The 13,406-nt window shown below is 38.1% G+C and overlaps 1 protein-coding gene across 2 annotated transcripts in view; it reads left to right on the plus strand.

Annotated features, from left to right (window-relative positions):
* LOC106143020 (zinc finger protein Gfi-1b) overlaps positions 1-13,406 on the plus strand; it is a 70,220-nt gene that overhangs the window by 30,571 nt on the left and 26,243 nt on the right. The window contains exons 3-4 of one of the 2 annotated variants that reach the window (XM_013344982.2): positions 8,499-9,132; positions 9,520-9,701. In XM_013344982.2, coding sequence (XP_013200436.2) covers positions 8,499-9,132; positions 9,520-9,701 — 816 coding nt within the window. The remainder of the gene's footprint in view (positions 1-8,498; positions 9,133-9,519; positions 9,702-13,406) is intronic. The other variant, XM_013344983.2, reaches the window with a different exon arrangement.

Here is a 13,406-nt window from a genome sequence, read left to right on the forward strand (position 1 = left end):
TTCTCATGCGAAGGTCAAATTTCGTGTAAAAACCTGATTCACCCAATCCAAGGTCCATTGTGAAAGGCATACCCCGGGCTCCTCTCCAGAGTGGAGAGGATGCAATTGTAGAATGCAAACCGGGACTAAAGCAAGGAGGTCTCTATCCCTTGCGGACTAGACAGAGCCAACAGTCTTGAAAAGCCACGTTCAACTGTTTGGCTTAATTATAAGCAGAAGGAAGAAGCCTTGTAAACACAAAAAAAGAAAGGTTCCCTGGAATTTCTACGGGAACCTGAGCATAAATGATCTCACTTATGAATAACTTACATACATAAACATAATTTAATGTTGGAACATAACTTTATTAGTCTTTATAACATTTCATATATCATGTAATAGGTATCTATGTAATGAAAAAAAATAGTACCATAAAGATTACGTTAATCACACAATTTATTCAATAAACGAAATCTAATCCGATGTCCATAGACCTTCAAATGTTCAAAATACAACTTTGATTAGTTTAATCCATAGATGCACTATCGCAAATAAATCCAGTGCGATTAAGACCCGAGGTTTTGCGATAAAAAAAAAATATTTTCTACGAAAATATTTGAAGATTTAAAAAACCAATATACGATGAGCTTACAACGTATGGTAAAATGGTATAATAAAGATCATTTTAGTTTTGCCGTTGGTAGACGCGGCCATGCATATATTTATTAATGCGAAAGTAGGTTTGTTTGTTACCTCTTCAACGTTAAACAGACGAAATTCTTCATAAAAAAATTTAAGCATACAATGTGTAAAACGGAAAGGTACTTTTACGCGGGTTGAGCAGCAGGCAAAAGCTACTTACTATATTAAAAAAAAACGCGTCTAGAGCCATTAGCAGTACTGACCAGGACATAGGGAACCCTGAAAAAGATACAGTTCCAATAGGACTTGTGGTAAAAGGCAAGGTGCCCGAAAGACGCCGCGGGATAAAACTAGTCGCAAATAATCCAGCGCGATTGTAACTAGACGTTTATCGACAAAACATTATATTATAGGAAATAGTTACTTAATATGCCAAACATTATATTATAGGAAATAGTTACTTAATATGCCAATCTAAGGTCTGCCGCGCCGATGGATGCATGGCTAGGGGCGAGCCTAGTCTCGAGCGTGCCACTTCCGCCATGGGGTTGGGCGACCCCCAGGTAATGGCTAGCCTTACCCTGGCATGCGGGGCTCTGCTGGGGCGGACAAAATTGTTCCCTTGCGTCTCGTGGGAATCGCATGGATGCAAATTTTTTGAAAGAGCACCTAAATGGCGGCGATGGTGTCCGCACCCCATCACGTCTCGTTCCCGGCGGGAGCGGTATGCGGTCTGCTGAAAGCCGCTTTGCGACGATGAATGTAAGAGGAGGAATGAAAGATAAGATTGAGGAAGTATGCCAAATGATGGATGAAAGACGTTTGGATGTGTTGTGCGTGAATGAAACGAAGCGGAAAGGATGTGACGCGACGCAGCACGGCCCTTACACGGCGTATTGGTCTGGAATTTCCAGTACCAGCCGAGGCTGTCAAGGGGTCGGTCTAATTCTTTCTGCACGAATGGCTGAGTGCGTAAATGAGTATGAGTGTGTCAGCCCTCGTCTTCTATGGATTAGGCTGAAAGTTGGAATCACTCGGATCTTCGTTCTAGGTGTTTATGCACCTTGGGATGTGGGTTCGAGGGGTACAACATCAGCAAAAAGCGAAAACGAGGAGTTCTGGAATAGTGTAAGAGAAGTATTGAAAGTTACCAAGCCAAATGAGAAGATTATTATGTTAGGTGATTTTAATGGATGGGTGGGTGTAAAGCGTGATGGATATGAAAAGGTGCTTGGTGCGTTTGGTGACGAAAAGGTGAATGATAATGGAAGAAGTGTATTAGAAATTTGTCTAGAGTGGGATCTTTTTGTGTCGAACTCAATGTTTCAACATAAAGAGATCCACACCTACACAAGAGTGGAAGGTATTTTAAAAAGTATGATAGACTTTGTGATTGTAGATGAAAGATTGAAGAACAAAGTGCTGGATACCCGTGCATATCGCGGTGCTGGCATTGACTCGGACCATTTACTGGTGATATCCCGGATAAGGGGTATCTTCAATCGCTGGCGGCACAGGGTAAGGGAGCAAACCAGCGCTTTGGAAAGAGTAAAAGTAGAAAATTTGCAAGATATGGATGTAGGTAAGAAGTATATTAATAGACTGAAGGATGAATTTGAAGATTTAGAGGAAATGAGCGATATTGAAGATGGATGGAAGGAATTTAAAGAAAGAATTGTGAAAGTAGCTGTTGAAGTGTGTGGTGTAAGTAGAAGAAGGAAAGGAAAAAATCACAAAAATGCGTGGATGAGTAAAGATGTGCAAGAACTTGTGCGATTAAAGAAGAAAGCATGGCTGGATTTGTTAGCAGCAAAAGCTAACTTAAGAATGCAAGAGGTTATAGATGAAGATGTGAATGAAGCACGTAAGGAATATAAGAAAATGAAAGATTTGGTTAAGAAAGCTGTGATTAGAAAGAAAGAAGAGTATAAAGAGGATTTTGATAAAAGGCTATCAGAAGACTTTCAGTCAAATCTGAAAGTATTCTGGAAATCCGTAAGGTCAGCCCGAGGAAATACTATAACCAGAGAGCTGACTAGGATCAGATGCCAGGATGGTAGCGTTGTAAAAGGAGAAGAATGTGTACTAAAGATATGGAAGGACTATTTTGAAAGTTTATTTGAAAAAAAGGAAGGAAATAAGAAAGATTTCTGCTATAGCGAAGAAAAAGAGAATGAGATGGAAGGCGAAATTGAAATGTTCGAAATTGTGGAAGCACTTAAGAGTATGAAAGCGGGAAAGGCTGCTGGGTGTGATAGAGTGTCGGTCGAGATGCTTAAAGCAGGAAAAGGCGTAGTAGCTAGTCAGTTGTACTGCCTTTTCAATTTGTGTTGGAGAAGCGGCCGAGTACCAAAAGATTGGTGTAAGGCTGTTATCGTGCCACTTTACAAAGGAAAAGGGTCACAGCTGGACTGCAAAAATTATCGTGGTATAAGCCTGCTTAGCGTCGTCGGCAAATTGTATGCTAAGGTATTGATTAATAGAGTCAGGAATGAAACTGATGACAAAATATGGGATGCTCAAGCGGGATTTCGAAAGGGAATGGGATGTACTGATCAGGTCTTTTCCTTGCGGTGCATAGCCGAAAAGTTTTTGGCCAAGAGTCAAAAAGTCTATTGCACATTCGTAGATCTGGAAAAGGCCTATGACAGAGTTGAGAGGAATGAATTGTGGTCAGCACTTTCTATGCATGGGGTGAGCAGTCTCTTAATACGAGCACTGAAATCCTTATATGAGGATTCGAGTGCTTGTGTCAGGATAAACGGAGCGCACACTGAGTGGTTTAAGATTGAGAAAGGCGTTAGGCAAGGATGTGTTGCGTCACCGTGGCTGTTCAACCTATTTATGGATAGCTGTTTGACAGATTTGAAAGAGTCTAAAAGTGGATTAAGGATGAATGAGTTACTCGTCAAATGTCTGCTCTATGCCGACGATCAGGTTATACTGGCGTCATCAGCGGAGGAGTTACAGGAGATGGTAAACTGTATGCATGAAGCTTTAAAAGAGAAAGGAATGAAAGTGAACGTAAGTAAAACTAAAACACTGGTTTTTGAAATGGAGAAAGAAATGACAGCATGTAATATTTTGATTGGAGGAGAAAAAGTGGAGCAAGTGAAAGAGTTTGTATATCTAGGATCAAAGTTTACATCAGATGGCAAGTATGATAGTGATATTGAAAGGAGAGTGAACGCGGGGAACATGGTGAATGGAGCTTTGCATGCCTTTATGAGCAGTCAGAAACTATCCAAAAAGGCTCGACTGGCTGTGCACAGGGGCGTGTTGGTCCCGACATTAATGTATGGGAGTGAAAGTTGGGTATGGCAAAAGAAGCATGAAAGCAGAATAAATGCAGTGGAAATGAGAGCGTTAAGGAGTATGATGGGTGTGAAATTGAGTGACAGGATAAGGAACAGCGTGATAAGGGAATGTTGTGATGTGAAAGAAGATGTAGTTACAGGAATAGAAAAGGGTATGTTAAGATGGTTCGGTCATGTGGAGAGGATGAATGAAAGCAGGTTGACTAAGCAGATATACAAGGAGAGTGTGGAGGGAAAGGTCGGAGTGGGAAGACCTAGACGAACGTATCTTGATCAAATTAAGGACGTCCTGGTAAAGGGTCAGGTCAAAAGTACCCGAAACCGCCGAGCTTGTATGAAGAGAGTTATGAATGTGGACGAAGCGAAAGAAGTATGCAGAGATCGTGGCAAGTGGAAAGAGGTAGTCTCTGCCTACCCCTCCGGGAAAGAGGCGTGATTTTATGTATGTATGTATGTAGTTACTTAATCAAATTGGAGATGTTCTAGCAAAAGATCTGATCAAGAGTACCCGAAACTGACTAGCTTGCATGTAGAGATTTTTGAATGTGGATAAAGTGAAAAAAGTATGCAGGGATCGTGGCAAGTGGAATGATGTGGTCTCTGCCTACCCCTCCGGGAAAGAGGCGTGATTTATGTATTTATTTATATATCATTTGAATGTTTGAAAATTATTATTCGTCAGTCTCTTACAGTTCGATTTGTTTTTAAATAGTATTCTCTCTAGAGAGGAGCCCAGGGCCCGCTTATGATAATAATATAGGAAAATGAAAATCGGGCCTTAATTCTTATCTCTGACGTACTAACTTACAAGCCACGTGACATTCTCCAATAAGACTTATAAATCAAATGTTATCATTCGAATTTAATACGCCTAATCGGGCCGAATAACATTTGTAATCTGTTTATCTGTCAGGATTAACCAAATCTTGGCCGTAAACTACGAAACAATCCGAATGATTACATGTACAAAGTATTGGATGTAAGTATACATACATACATATAGTCACGTCTTTATCCCTTGCGGGGTAGACAGAGGCAACAGTTTAAAAAAAGACTGAAAGGCCACGTTCAGTTTTTTGGCTTGATGATAGAATTGAGATTCAAATAGTAATAGGTTGCTAGCCCATCGCCTAAAAGAAGAATCCCAAGTTTATAGGTCTATCCCTTAGTCGCCTTTTACGACATCCATGGGAACGAGATGGAGTGGTCCTATTCTTTTTTTTATTGGTGCCAGGAACCACACGGCACTGTAAGTATATTATCTTTAATATAAAAGTCTTCAGCTTAGACCGGTTCGCTATGTAATCTATGGAAATCTATGGTAACGGATTTAAAATTATGTCGACATTACTATCTCTAGGTCTTTTCACCCTTAATTTTATCATTGCTCATACTCTTGAATACAGTATAGCAGTCAAGTGAGCTCCAATTAAATCACAATTCTCCACGCACCCCGTATCATTCTGACATTATTAACATTTTATTGCCAGATGATTCTGATTAATGATTCCTCCGTGAGTTTGCATATTGTAAACCATCTGATAATTTTTTAGTGCAATTTTTAATAAAAGTACTTTATTCCACACCTCAGTGCCGTGCGGTTCCCGGCACCAATAAAAAAAAACAATAGGACCGCTCCATCTCGATCCCATGGATACCGTAAAAGGCGACTAAGGGATAGGCTTATAAACTTGTGATTCTTCTTTTTAGGCGATGGGCTGTCAGTATTTTAATCTTAATTCTATCATCAAGCCAAAAAGCTGAACGGAGCTGGCATAAACGATTTATCCTCTGGTTTAGAAAAACTTTCAATTTTGTCGTCAACAATTGTTCTGTATTTTGCTATTGTCAATACCGCCATTTTAAAGGTAACTATTTCATCGAATAACCCAAACAAAGGCAGTAAATCATACGTACAAACGGCTCGTAACCACAGCGTACCTATCGATTTAAAATCGAATGCGGATTTCGACTGGATTGTTAAACGATTGCATGCAAATTACACTCGCATCTACGATGTGCGTAGGTATTTTTAATTTGTTAAAAGCCTTGGAAAAATAACAATCTGAATGCATTTCAGGCAATTTGCGGCGCGCCTTTTATAATTAAAATTGCATTAGTGCAAATGGACGACGTTAATGCTAATGCAACGTTGGTATAGAAAAAATTCACCGAGGCCGGCACGGTGTAATTCAATTTCGAAAAACGCTAATTGTATTGTGCTTTGCAGTTTTGACGCTGCATTGTCAAGTTCATTATACTTTTAGATGGATAACTGAAGTTTTCAGACATGGGTTTATGTGGAATTTTTTCTTTCTCCTTTAGTAGTTTGAAGTAAGTCAGTTAAGATAAGAAAATTAGTGACTTGATCGTTTATTTGCTTTACTCTTTACTTTACACGGGTAGTTTACATACTTTTATCATAAATTTTACCTAAAACATGACTTTCAAAGTTGTGATTATTTTTTATTAACAAGTTTATTTCACTTTTATGTAACGTATGCAATTTTTTTAATACTTTTTATCATAATGTAATTATATCTAGTACTGACGGACTTATTATAAGTATAACTTATTTTAAAACGTAAGATAAACGTAATATTCAAAATAAATAAATCGGTAACCCAAATTCAAAATAAATAGCCTATATTAAAGTTACAGAGAAAAATTTATTCGTCAAATTATATGATCTAATTACAAAAGTGGACAATGGGCCAATTCTTTGCATCTCACTCCATTACCCTTAGGGTGCTATTCAATATTTCGCAAACCCATAAATTCGAGCATACTGTCGGGGCGGAACAATGAATCTAAATAACCATTAATATGTAATAAATACTATGGGGCTGCACAGGGGACAAATAAACAAGTGTACAGAAACTTGAATGCGAGCCACTGATATCTATAACTCATTGCTGGACAGAGTTTCTTATCTGACAGCTATCGGGCGAAAAGCAAAGACCGTAAATGGATCCGAAAAAAATATTATGCTCCATAAGTATTACTGAACGTAACGTGAACTATACGTGAATTATTTACCTGATGAATATTTAAATCATTCTTGAATATATCTCACCGATGCAATGTTAAAAGATGTTTGAATGATCGTTCAAATATTTGTTAGGAATTTTAGATTTTGACCAATGAATCGACATGCAAATATTTTATCACTGCACTGTTCCCCGTATTCTGTTAGTCGACTTTTTTAAACAGATTAAATAATTATCCTGTCCAAGCTAAATTAAACGAATTATTTATTTTTTCGATTAATACAATTTTGATATTTCCTTAATGCCAATAATAATTTTGGTAGCTGAAGATCATTTTTAGATGTATAGTTAGAGTATATTTGGCATTATGACAAAGCATTTCCTATTTTACCATTCATGCACTGTCATCCATCCAGCAATATGCCTCTTAATTATGTCAATGGCAGGCGCTATCTGAGGGTTAATATTGTAGAGGCGCGAGCGTGAAAATGTCGAATGCTGCCGAGGATTGCCGAGGAAACCCGATTGGTTCCGCTGCAGATGCCATCTGCTGTGTTTCAGATGGAGGGGGCGTCATTCATTAGTACACTTGTCTTGGGAGATGGATGTTTGTTTTGGACGGCGTGAGGACACCCCAATGGGCTTGATTGAGTCAGTATGGGAGTGTTACCACTTTTGGGTTTTGACGTGTTATTAAGGTCAAAAATGATAGTGTTCAAAATTTCTTGTCATTGATAGTTTTTGGATTTCTCTCTCTTATTTTCTGTAACAATAACTTATCAATGTAATTATGATACGAAGAGAAAATGAGTAGAGAAAACGAAACGATAAGATTCACAAAAAGTTTGATTTTGATTTGACTTGCGAACGTAATGGTTATTTCTCTTATCTCATTTTTGTTTAATTTTTTTAATTCTGAAGAGTTAGTTTTTAAGTATTTCTTCTGACCTATCACAGCTCTGAGGCCTGTAAGTTAGACAAAATGATTATGCTTTAGATCAATAAACATGTCACAATGATTAATACAATTTTGATATCACAACAGCCACAAACAAACAAAAGGGAAACAAAGCTAATCGAGACACCATGACGAACAATAGTTGGAACTGAACAAACACAAAACTCCTCTACTGCAACCATTTAGTCGCGCCCGTGGATTAGTGAATTGTAAAAAATTTGGGGTCGGCCCGTTAATTACAGGGGTTGGCCCGGGCCGGGCGGGGGATGAAAGTCAATTTGCTTCGGGGACATGATACGACTCATTTCATCTGGAGCGACAAGTGTGGCACCTGCTCTTTTTCACTGGCCTGGGGCGATACCCTTTGTGCTAAACAATCGCAAAAGGAACAATGGTGAAGCGTAAACAGTCGCAATTTAAGGGTCTGTAGGTCGCTTTGTAGAATTGGGAACACCGTTTTCAGTTAGGGCTATTGAATGTTTTATTGTGCCAATGTTATTATAAACAGTTGATAGAGTTTATGTACTTACATTGATTATAAAATCTGAATTAGAGTAAAAAAGGAAGTTTGCAAAAACAATCAACTCATATCTGACTTCTCTATCGTTACAGATGAGATAAAATTTGGCATCAGTCGCCTAGTCGGACGCAATGATGAAGACGATGAAACTCACATCGAGACAAGACCTGAGGGAGTATCCCCCGCGTCCCGCTGCGGAAGCCCTTGCTGGCCCTCACCCCAATCCCCAAGATCAGTGCGCTCAAGCTCCCCAGAGTTAGAAGTCGATTCACCACCATCATCTCCAAGAAGACCACCAGAATCGTCCTCGCCCCCTAAAAGATCAGAAGCATTTTCGATGAGTGTTCTCCTAAGGCCTGACGCTCCAAGAGTTCAGCCGCAAAGACCATTCCTCTACCCGCCACTTCCATTTGCAGAATTCCTCAGAGATGCTGGTGGTCTTGGACTACCTGGATGGGGTGGTTATAGCAACTTATACCTGCACGCTGTACAAGCAGCAGGTCCCGAATTTCTTAGGCTTCGGGCTGCTGTTCTAGGAGCGCAGAGTCCTCTGACCAGACCGTTACCAATAGGAGATGTGTATTCGTGTGTCAAGTGTGAGAAAATGTTCAGTACCCCCCATGGTTTGGAAGTGCACGCGAGGAGATCTCACAACGGGAAGAGGCCGTTTGCTTGTGAACTGTGCAGCAAAACGTTCGGACATGAAATCAGCCTCAGCCAACACAGGTAAAGAATAATACTTTTGAATTTTTACGATATTTTAATTGTATAAATTATTTTAAGTTTGGATGTTAGTCGGTAACTGACTGTTTGACTGACCCCTAGAGGCATAAAAATACTTCATATTGTGTATTTTGTTATAAAATTTTCGGATTTCAATCATTAAGCATGTCATATAAAAAGTTCATCACAAAGATAAAGTCATAGACTTTATAATGAACTACAACACCATATTTTATAGTTTCGAATGCAATAGTATCATCATCCTCCTGGCGTTAATTCCGCCCCCAATCTTAATTAATATTATTCTCTGTATGTCACTCTAGTATTCATTTGTACTAGAATTAAAACAAGACACCTCTTTTCCATCTCCCAGTAATCCCAATTCTACAGGGCTGTCCACAGTGTGGAGAAAGTCTTCGAATGCAAGCAATGCGGGAAGACCTTCAAGAGGTCCAGCACCCTTTCCACCCACCTGCTGATCCACTCCGACACCAGGCCTTACCCCTGCCAGTACTGCGGGAAACGGTTCCATCAGAAATCTGATATGAAGAAACACACTTACATACATACTGGTGAGTTTAATTTTTAGTCTTCAGTTTAATTGTTCCAGTTATAGTTTTCTTATTCTGTTCTTGTTCATTTTTGAGGCAAAGTTATTTTCAGATATCAAGCATACAATGTTTTTATGGTAATCATTGATCTTCAGATATTAAGATTAACGCGGCCCAAAAAAAGAGATACCGCGTTACAAAACGTTGGGCCTATTAGATAGATATAGATTTTAAGGAAACAAAATGAAATTATAATCAATATTGAACAGGAATTAGGTACATAGGTACTTAATACTTTATTAACAATAAACTTTAACTTTAAGCCGAACTAAAACATAACTTAAATATAATTATATCTAATATTATTAAATAATTTAAAAATCTTAATTCTAAATTATACACAAAAAAAATATTATTTAAATGTCAACCCCTAGGAAGGCTTCCTATTACCGCGCTGTAAATGAAAATGATTAAATCGCATAATTCCATAACTTCGAAACTTCATAGAACACCAAAACGTTTCAGAATTTCAGTGACAGCCGCAAACTTTAGCACTAACCGCCGTAACTCTGAGTGTTCTGTCAAAACATCTTAAGGGCCCCACATAATTAATGTTACATTAACACCTAACAGGGCGGGTTTTATAATAATCGCGGAACGCCAGAAGGAAGACAGAGACGTCTGCGGTTATATTATAGGGGGCGATTGAGTTACAGATACACACGGACGGACAAAATGACGAACATAAATATTACATACATATAATCACGTCTTAACTGATAGGCCACGTTGAGCTATTCGGCTTAATGATAGAACTAGCTTTCCGCCCGCGGCTTCGCCCACGTGTAATTCGGTTATATATAGCGTTTTTTAATGATCTCGACAGGGCTTTTTCTTCCACAGGCTGAAATCTTGTTACAACTGGAATTAAATATAGCCTGTGTTACTCAGGGATGATGTAGCTTTCTAATGGTGAATGTTTGAAATCGATTCAGTAGTTTCGGAGTTTATCGATTACATGTGTAAACAAACAAACATATAAAAAAATAGATAGTTCCTCTTTATAATATTAGTATACATACAAATCTATATAGAAAAAGTAAAGCGAGACAAAATCATCGTCTCAAAAGAAAAAAAAAACAGGATTTATAGGACGAAGAGGCCTTACAGGATTTCCTTCTGTTTAAGTATTTGCGTCTGATAGTCATCATCCCATGTGAATGAGCTGATGATGGAAGGTACAACTCCTCAACGGTTAGGAGTTGAAAGAAAATTCTTACGAAGTTATACGTACATGTGAGGCTATTAGGTTGACCTGATAATAAAAAGTAAATCTCATTAACGTTAAGAATTTAGGTGAAAATGGATGCGGACAAATTTCGTCTCTTCACTTGTTTCCTTTTAACTGTTTGTATGGGTAGTGTTAACACAAAATAGGGATTTAAAGGCGTGATGTTATTAATGTTATGCATGTATGTACATAATTATGTATGTTATTATGTATGTTAAAGAGACGACTGAAAGTTGTCATACAAAGTCTTTTTTTTTAAGGATGGGAAATCATCAAATGACCTCTCCCGCTCTGGGTGGAACGGAAGGGAGTGTCAGACTTTTACTGACTAAAACCCACCTCGTTCCTTCAGTTGCCCTTTGCGTTCCGGGGCCACGGTATCTCGTTAGAACTTTCCCGCAGCCCCGGCTCAGTTTATCCCGTTTCCCCCCCTTGGGGGTTGACATTTCAAAAATCCCTTCTTAGTGCTCACTTATGTTACTAAAGGAACCTCTGTTCAAAATCTCAGACTCCTATACCGAGCGGTTTCGGCTGTGCGTTAATAAATCAGTTAACCAATCGCACCCCCTAAATCACGATTGGAGGGTAGTTTGAAAAAACTTATAATGTCAAACATATTTACTTGCCTATGTACGTGTTCATGCCAAGTTTCAAGTTTATAAACCCAAGGAATAAGATTTTTCATAGAAACGTTTTTACCCCTTTTCCCCCCCTTGGGGGTTGAATTTCCAAAAATCCTTTCTTAGTGCTCCCCTACATATCCCACGGAACCTACATTCCAAATTTCAGCTGTCTACGACCAGTAGTTTCGACTGTGCGTTGTCTGTCAGTCAGTCACTCAGTAACGGAAGAGTTTTATATATATAGATTGAGATTCAAATAGTGACAGGTTGCTAGCCCGTCGCCTAAAAAAAGTAACCCAAGTTTATAAGACTATCTCTTAGTCGCCTTTAACGACATCCATGGGGAACGTGATGGAGTGGTCCCATTCTTTTTTTATTGATGCCAGGAACCACACGGCATACACATAAATATTTATCTCGGTAAAAACTATAGTTTCCATATACCTGTAATATTGTTTTGTAGTTAGGACTTAATTCAAGCGAGCGAAGCTGAGAGCTCATTTCTTATCGTGACGCAAGGGAGATTCTCAAATCCCACCAAATCTTAACGATTTGATATGTTAAGCCAAATATGCACTTCAAATATCGTCCTACGTCACACTCACGTTATAAATTATATTTGTTTATTATAAGATATCGATAAAACAATTTATGATCAGGAAAGTTGTTTTCTGCATCGCGCTAACTATAAAACTTGCTTTAAGGCGATAAAATTTCTGGGTGATTTATTACGTAGCGGGTCGATAATAAAACAAAATTAATAAAATGCTTTAAAAAAGTGAGTCGTTTTAACATACATTACATATAATCATCAAGTCTTTATCTCTAACAGGGTAAACAGAGCCAACAATCTCGAAAAGACTAGAAAATTTTAATAATTCGTTTTAAACAAAACTTAAAAGGTAGATATGTTGGTAGATTCTCAAGACTGTATGTATCGCAAGCCCCTTCATGAATATAAGATGTTGCGGTCTGTGCCGCGTTGTCTCACTAACACTTAACGTCTAAGATTCAACCTAGCCTGTCTCCATCATGATTTTCATGGGCCCTTATCATTTTGGCTTCAACAATCGCACACACGTTACCATAAAAGTTTAGATTTCATTTAATTCACTTGATTTTTTAAAGAGGTATGAAAATTTGAACATTAGTTAGTTGCTCCTATTTATAAGATCTATTCCGACTAACTCACTCTTTGATCGTGGTCGTGAGATAAAACCCAGGCTCCTCCGCGAGATAATGATGTTGATTTCGAAACAATCTCCAAAATGTTAGGTTTGTTTGAAGCACTGAAACTAAAACAAGAAAGATGTAGATATAAGGAGGGTTAATTAATATAAGTAGACAAAAAAGATTCATTTCATAAGGTTGATGAAATCATTATCACAGACAATGTTCCAACTTCTAAGTTAGATTAATAACATGAAAGTTTCTATAATGACACCAAAGATATAAGTGATGAAACAATAAATTGTACAATTCATCACAGCGGGGTGCACTTAAATGAATGACTGTGTACCCTTGTCTCGTTATAATGAAGATAAGGGATAACTGGTTAATTAAACTTTTGTCAGAACTTGTAGTTCATAAGCAATTTTGGAAACTGTTGCGTTTTTAACAAAATTTTGTACCGTTGTTTTATGGTGTTCGTTTTTTTTCTGATCTCTGGAAAATCTATGAAAAAATTAACAATTGTACGTCTTCATCATTTGTGTTGCAAATATGATAAAAACATTAAATAGTGTCTCAATTACTAAGCATGAAATGTAAAATTAATTTATCTTAGGAAAACTTCTCTTTAACATCAAACTA

Source organism: Amyelois transitella, chromosome 2 (genome assembly GCF_032362555.1).
Source record: "Amyelois transitella isolate CPQ chromosome 2, ilAmyTran1.1, whole genome shotgun sequence".
In the NCBI taxonomy this organism is placed as follows: domain Eukaryota; kingdom Metazoa; phylum Arthropoda; class Insecta; order Lepidoptera; family Pyralidae; genus Amyelois; species Amyelois transitella.